General features: G+C 49.3%; 1 protein-coding gene across 5 annotated transcripts in view; it reads left to right on the top strand.

Annotated features, from left to right (window-relative positions):
* The first annotated feature begins 1434 nt into the window (after positions 1-1434).
* RNF38 (ring finger protein 38) overlaps positions 1435-7882 on the top strand; it is a 128947-nt gene continuing 122499 nt past the window's right edge. For 3 of the 5 annotated variants that reach the window (XM_017543170.2, XM_017543169.2, XM_017543167.2), the window contains exon 1: positions 1442-1721. In XM_017543170.2, the coding sequence (XP_017398659.2) occupies positions 1469-1721 (253 nt within the window). In that variant the 5' untranslated portion in view covers positions 1442-1468. Of the gene's footprint in view, positions 1722-1849; positions 1920-7882 lie in introns of those variants that run through there. The other 2 variants (XM_017543168.2, XM_037743694.1) reach the window with 2 other exon arrangements.

The following is a 7882-nucleotide window of genomic DNA, read 5'->3' as shown; positions in this document are numbered from 1 at the left end:
GTGATCCACCCGCCTCGGCCTCCCAAAGTGCTGGGATTACAGGCTTGAGCCACCGCGCCCGGCCTCCAGGTAAATTTTTAACTTCTAAAAAATACCTCACTGTCCTCCAATGAGATTGTAAACTCTTTGAAGTCCTCGACTATTATCTTTTTTATCCTTGTATTCCCATTGGTGATGACGAAAAACCAGCATGAATGAAAGATCAGGCACCTATTAAGTGTCAGCATGGAATTTGAAATGTCTGTTGTCAAAGATTCAAAGAGAGCTCGTTCTCTCTCTGCTCAGTTGGTGGCTGTACGTGGGGAAAGGCTAAGGATAAGCCTTTATTGAAATGATCTACTCAGCAGTTTAGCCGCACCTTGGCCCACCCACGTGCCTGCACTTAGAGGCACCCCTAACACATGGTTGAGTTTATTTTGCTCCTCTACGGCGTTGATTTGGGAGCCAGAGAAACATGAGGAGGAAATGGTTTCAGTGAGCAACGTCACATCCAAGTGGAGAAGGGCCCAAAGGGGGTCACCAACTCGCATAATTCTTCCCCTCATAGGAAAGCCGTCCGCACAGCTCAAAAGCCTTTCCTTACCTTACAGCCTCCCGCTCTTTTACTAGGCCCATCTGGGCTGGATGTTTTTCCCTAAGTTTTCTAACAAAGGCATTTAAATTGAGAAAGAGGAAGAGAAAGTCAGAGAAAGGGGCGAGATGCAGGGCTGAGCCCAGCTGGCTCCAGCTAAACATTCAAGATGGTCTCTGGGACTCAGGGACCGCAGCTCGTCTCCATCTCTTTCGTTTCTCCCTCAGCTGTTCTCTCTGGGTCCGCGAGGACTAATTTATCACTGAAACGCAGCCTAAGAACAGAAGGGAGAGTTTCTTTCCTAAGTGTCTGAAAGGGAAAAACTTTAAGGAAACAGCCAAGAGAGGGAGAGAAGACTGCGGCTCCAGTGCGGGGGAGCGGAGGAGGGAGTCTGGCGGGCGGGCTGCGAGCAGGGGCTATCTGGACCGAACCCCCGGCCCCGTCGCGGGCGCGAACCCCACCGCAGCGGAGCCCAAGCGCAGCTCGCTGTTGGGTCGCGTCGCGCGAGGCCTAGCCCCAGAGGCCCGCGGCCGCGCCCCAGGGGCGGGGCAGCCCCTGGAGCCGGGCTCTCCCGGCGGGTAACCCGTGCTCAGCCTCCCAGCCTCAGGGAGCGGCGGAGACTGAGGATACCCCTCGGCGCCGCCTGCCCGCCCCCGGAGCCGCATCTGAGGAGCCCCGCGCCCATTGGCGGCGGCGGCTCGGCGTCCCCGCCCCCTCCGCGTCCCCGCCCCCTCCGCGTCCCCGCCCCCTCCGCTGCCGCCGCCGCTTCCCGGCTCCGCCTCCTCCCCCTGCGGGATCCGCCTCCGTCGCCACCACTGCTGCCGCCGGCCGGGGCCCAGCCAGCGCCCGCCGCGCCGGAGTCGAGTCGCAGCCGGAGCCGCTGCTCGCGGCCCCGCCATGAGCGGAAGCGCCGCCGCCGCGGTTGCTGCCGCCGCCGCCTCAGCAGCCGCCGCCGCCGCGCACTTCCAGCCTCAGTCGTCGTCTCCCAGGCCGGGCTCCGCTGAGCTCGGGCCCCCGCGCCGCCCGCGTCCCCCACCGCCGCCGCCCCGGCCGGAGCCCGCCGCCACGGACCGCCTCAGCCCTCTGGGCCACGGGCCTCTCCGGGCGGGCGCTCAGGGTGGCGGCGCCTGCGCCCGAGCGCCGGGAACAGGTACGGGGTCCCGGAACGGGCCAGGCGGGGAGGGGCGTGGGTTGGTCCGTCGGGTGGGGGCCGGAGGCGTGTGGTACAGCCGTCCAGCCCCGTCGAGGGGGAGGAGCGTTGTCCGGGTCAGCTTTGTCCGGCCCCGGAGACCCTGCGAGCCCTGCTCGTCTGCCTCGCTGAGCGGCTCACAAAGCGTTTTCCCACCGGGTGGGTAGCCCCCTCCCCCAGGGTGTTCAGGGCAGGACCTCTCTAGGTCTCTGTTCGGCGAAGGAGGAAACCGAGGCTTAGAGGGGGAAGTGACTTGCCCAAGGTCACATAGCTGGTGAGAGTCGTAGCCTGGCTGGGACCCAGGGCCACCCGGGGCCGGCGCGGGCCCAGAGCAGAGGGGGCTGGGAGGAGGCCGATTCCCCTGCCCCCGGGAGCCCAGGGAGATTGATCTGAGGGGAGGGGTCGGGCCCTGGACCCTGGCACACCCACTCAGCCCTTTTTGGGCTAGCTTAGGAGTAATGGTCTCTTGTGGGGTGGGACGGAAGAGCAGGGGGCTGGCTTGGGAGCTTGGTGGTGCCCTGGGGAGCAGCAGCCGGAGAGACTTACGTGCGGGGTGTGCTCTCGGGGAGAGGGCTTTCTTGAGTGAGTAGGGCAGAGCTTCGGAAACTTCTTATCGTGGGGACCGTTTGGTCTCTGCCAGGCCACCTTCCCCACCACTGCATGGACTAAACCAATTCAGCTGGAATTACTGGGAGGGAGGCCTCCCCGCTTTTGTGGAGGCGCCTGTAAGGTGTCTTTTTTCAGTAAATGGCCCGAATTTCGTTCATGCCGAATACAGAAATGCATACATGGCCCTGGTAAAGACATTTACGACACAGAAGGCCATGTGAGTTTTTTCCAGGTGGTTTGGACCTACCACACTTGGAGAACTCCCAGAGAGAGAACAGCTATCCCAGGCGTGAAGGGTGAAGGAAGCTGGGAGGATTGGGACCGAGTCACTCGCCTGCCTGGCATGTCATCCATGGGATTTCCGTTTTTATTTGGGGTGGATGATGAGGTGGGTTGTTTTGACTGTGTATGTCTCTTGGAAAGGCAAGGGGAAAGGACTTGCAGTTCTAGGGGCGAGGGAGAGAGCGAGCAACGTGTTACAGGCAGGGAAGAGGGTCCCGTGGAGCTAGAAAATGGAATGGGGAAAAAGGAGAGGGTATTCAGTCATTGTGGGGGAAGGGAGATGAAAGGGTTGCTGAAGGGCGGGGGACGGTGACTAGTCTAGAGAAAAGAATTGGGATGTTTCAAAGAAGGTGCCAAACATGAAGAGTTTGAAAGGAGTCTGTTGGAGGTGGATGGTAGCTTACAAGGTTGAGTATGTATCGGTCTGCAGTCGCTTCTTTTCTTTGAATAAGGACAGCTATACTTTTATAGAAACGTTCTAGCTTGAGCACCCCCTCCCCCTCATTCTCGCTCCTGTTCTAAGGATGCAGGCCCCCAGTGCCTGCAGTATTGTCTTGGAAGTAAGGCTTGACAAAAGAGGGAAGAGAAAGACTAATTAGCAGATGCATTAATTAAGGCCCTTTGTCCAAGATGATTCCTTGTTTAAGTCAGCTGTTTTCTTGCTGCCCTTCTGCACCTTAGCTTTCCAGCTGTGGTGGCTGTTGGCAGGGTGTTTTGGGAAGGACTGCCCCAATTCAGACAAGATGGGTTCGATTTTTCTAAAAAACTCTAAGAAACAAATATTTGGCCAATAATGCTTGAAAGCTAGAAAATGTACTTTGAGAGACAATCAGGGAAATGCAAATTGAAACAGTGAGATTCCATTTCATACCGATCAGGTTGGCAAAATGTAATGCTGTGATAAATCGAGTATTATTTAGGTTATGGAGAAATAAACTTTTATGCACTATAGTGGAAATGTAAATGGATCCAATCACCGTAGAGTAGTGGTATTTAGTGTTTAGTGTGAAGATGGGCATACATATTCATTTACCTAAAATGTCTATTTCTGGGTATATACCCTAAGAAATCCTTGCACACTTGTCCAAGAAAATAAGTATGAAAAAAAATACAACAATGCCCATCCCAGCTTAAATGTCCACCGACAGGAAAATACATGCATTTTTAGATAGACCCACACAATTGAATATTACAGCACTATGAGAAATAAACTGTAGCCACATGCATTAAAATAGGTGAATCTCAAAAACATAATATGGAGTTGGGAAGCAAGTCAGAAGAATTCTTACAGAATCTTTCCACTTGTGTAAAATCTGAAAACATGCAAAATAATATTGTTTGTGGCTATGCCTGTATGTGGTGACAATATAAAAATATGAATATTAAGAGTAGTGATTGTCTTTGGGATGAGAAGATGAGGAATGGGATTAGACAAGGGTACACAAAGGGCTTTATACTGTTCATGTTCTATTACTTAAAAAAAAAAATCTCAAAAAAAAATCTCAATCGGGTAATTGTAAATTAAGATTTGGTAATGTTAGGTGTAGGATACAGAGATATTTAGTATATTCTAAATATTTTCCAGATGTTTGAAGTCTTTCTCATACAAAAAAATTTGTTTATAGAACACAGTTTTTGTCACGTAACAATGGACCTCTCCTACAGGCTCCAGCTCAGCACAGCCTGTAAGATATGCAGGCTGGTGATCCTCTCTCACCCCTTTCTGACCTGCTAAACCTAGTTTTGCAATGGGTGACTTTTATTTTGGAACTGCTGGTAGGTGTGGAAGATTTCTTATTATTTCTAAACTTTCTAGTGGACCTGCGTCAGTTTGAGCTTTGTCAAAATAGATGTGCTCCAGGACCTTCTGATTTATTAAGGTAGGGAGGGATCCAGACATCTGATTCTGAGAAAGGTCCCCAATAGATTCTTATGTCCGCTGAAGGTTGAGAACCACTATCTTAGCTTTGCCCTAGCCTAGGCCTCAGCTCTTCCTTAGGCTGCCCCTCTGTTCCCACTCCTGGATGACTGGGATGGAATTTTTTTTTTTTTTTTTTTTGTAAGCAACATGGCTGTTTATTCATCTGGGTGCAGGTGGGCTAAGGCCAAAAAGGGCATTAGCCCTGGGGTGGAATTTTGACCCATGTGATACTTTACCTCTTTTGTGGAGCATATAGGGTTGGATGCCATACCACTCTTAATCTAGGTTGTCCATTCCTGTGATTTTCATGGAATTAGCTAAGGGGCCCACCACCTACCAGGGTTATTTATCAGGTTTTACAGATTGCAAGTACATGCGTCAACTTTATGTGGGTTTTTCTTTTTTTCTTTTTTTTTTTTTTAGAGACAGGGTTTCACCATCTTGGCCAGGCTGGCCTTGAATTCCTGACCTCATGATCCACCCGCCTCAGCCTCCCAAAGTGCTGGGATTACAGGCATGAGCCACCGCACCCGGCCTGTATGTGGTTTTAAAGTTAGGATAAGGGCAAAAAGGGTCTAGCAGAGAAAAAAAATTTGGAGAAAGTAAAACTCCCAAACGTAAACATGGGATCATGTCTTTTTTGTTTTTGAGATGGAGTTTCACTCTTGTTGCCTAGGCTATAGTACAATGGTACAATCTCACCTCACTGCCACCTCTGCCTCCTGGGTTCAAGCGATTCTCCTGCCTCAGTCTCTTGAGTAGCTGAGATTACAGGCATGTACCATCATGCCCGGCTAATTTTGTATTTTTAGTAAAGATGGGGTTTTACCATGTTGGTCAGGCTGGTCTCGAACTCCTGATGTCAGATGATCCGCCCACCTCAGCCTCCCTGAGTGCTAAGATTATAGATGTGAGCCACCATGCCCAGTCTGATTATGTCTTTCTCAAGAGAAAGGTGGTCCATCCTTCTGTAGATGCTAGTGATTGTTTTAGCTTATGGCCAACATTTGAGGTTCAGCTATCTGAACCTATGGTTAAAGATTAAGGTCTTAAGGAAACATAAGGAAACAACTGATTATCCATCAAGATGGAAGAGTGTCCTTTCTCCCAAATTTGCTAGTTTTCCTTCTCTGCTAGACCTTTTTTCCTGTAGTCCTGATGTGTTTATGAATGAATTTATATTAACAAATCTGAGGCTTTCTGAGAGTGAACTTTGTGAAGTGCCTGTTTGTCTTTGTTAAGGTTCCTCTTTCTGAAGACCTACTTTGGAGGTGCAGCATTGCCCAGGTACACTTTTTAACAGTGCTGCTGTGTAGGACCGTAGAGATTGCACCCAGCACAGGGACACCTGTTTCAGGTGGCAAGTGAGGGTAGGAATCTATTCTGTGCTCTACTTACCAAGATGAGTACCTCATGTGGAACTGTGTGCCCTCAGAGAAGGAACACCTTTTCTAATCCACACAAAGGTGCTGTATGATATAGCACTGCTTTGTAGCTTTGCAACTGTTAGCCCAGCTGTAACTAACAGTTTCATCCATATACGTTGTGGGCTCTACCATGAGGTCTAGGTTGCTGCTGGCCCTAGGGGCTCCACGTGAACTCTTCATGGAAAAGGGCTTTTCATCATCATGCTCAGCTGAACCAAAGAGCGCAGCTTAAAATGGTAAACTTCGTTATGAGGCTGGAGAAATAACGTACAGAATAAGCTATTTAGAAAATAACCATTGTTGGCTGGGGGCAGTGGCTCATGCCTATAATTCCAGCACTTTGGGAGGCCGAGGCTGTTGGATTACTTGAGGTCAAGAGTTAAAGACCAGCCTGGCCAACATGGTGCAACCCCATCTCTGCTAATAATAACAAAAGTTAGTGGGGCATGGTGTCTCGTGCCTGTAATACCAGCTACTTGGGAGGCTGAGGCAGGGGAATTGCTTGAACCCAGGAGATAGAGGTTGCAGTGAGCTGAGATCGTGCCACTGCACTACAGCCTGGGGGACAGATTGACACTCTGTCTCCAAAAAAAAAAAAAAAAAAGACAAAAGTATCTGGTTAATGAAGGAGAGAAAGTATGGTAGCTATGTGCCACATTTGCTCTCGTTTTCTTACAGTGCTCACTTCGAGGGGTAAATGCAGTTATTTTTCTCTCCTGTTTCCCCCTACACTAGCATTCCTGAATTTCTGAAGACCTGAGGCTTTTTAGCCAATTTTGAAAATATTTACCCATTTGTATTTTCCATTAAGTGGTTGTTTACGCTTCCTGCTGTTTCATTTTTTCTTGGAGAGAGGAGGGGGAGTGCAAACCAAGGACAAGACTGAACTTCCTACTGCTTTTGCAGATAATGGCGGAGTATTTTTCAGAACAGTTGTCATGGATGAATGCTGTTTGGGGGCTCAAGGGAAAGGTACATTGAAAATGGTTTCTGTTGTCTTTTTTATTATTATTTTTAAACATGATTGAGGGTGGTAGATAGGAAGTCTCAGTTTGCTTTTGCTGCTGTCTTAGAGGAATTTATTAAAAGAAATTGTGTATTAAAAAACTAAAGAAGGAGAATAAACAATTCTTACCTGCAGGCCTTACCCAGAGTGGATTCAGTTTTTTTTCCTGTTCTACTTAAATGGATATTAGCGCTGTTCTTGGGACTGCTTAGAGTAGTTAACTGTAGTGATGTTGGACAGGTGTTAAGACTTGAGGCTGGGCGCTGTGATTCATGCCTGTAACCCTAGCACTTTGGGAGGCCAAGGTGGGTGGATCACCTGAGGTCAGGAGTTCAACACCAGCCTGGCCATCATGGTGAAACCTCACCTTAAAAAAAAAAAAAACATTTGAATGATGGGAGTATATTAGGGTTTATCAATAGTTAAGTCATACTGTAGAAAGCTATCACTGCGTTTTCTGCTTTTGTGGTTAAATATGTACAGAAATAAGGGAGTGAGAGATTGTGAGTTTTGGTGTATAAACTGATCCTTTGACTTTGTTGAAAAATGTAGGGAAGTAGTAGTAAGAGGAGCAACTATATATATGGAAGGGGCTCAGTGCGGTGGCTCACGCCTGTAATCCCAGCACTTTGGGAGGTCAAGGCGGTGGATCACTTAAACTGAAGAGTTTGAGACCAGCCTGGGCAACATGGTAAAACCCTGTCTCTACTAAAAATACAAAAATTAGCTGGGCATGGTGGCACATGCTTGTAATTCTAGCTGCTTGGGAGGCTGAGGCACAAGAATCACTTGAGCCTGGGAAGTGGAGATTGCAGTTAGCCAAGATGATGCCACTGCTCTCCAGCCTGGGCAACAGAGTGAGACCCTGTCTCAAAAA

The sequence above is a fragment of the Cebus imitator genome, unplaced genomic scaffold, assembly GCF_001604975.1.
Source record: "Cebus imitator isolate Cc_AM_T3 unplaced genomic scaffold, Cebus_imitator-1.0 Scaffold149, whole genome shotgun sequence".
Lineage (NCBI taxonomy): Eukaryota > Metazoa > Chordata > Mammalia > Primates > Cebidae > Cebus > Cebus imitator.
This window is presented reverse-complemented; position numbering and strand designations above follow the sequence as displayed.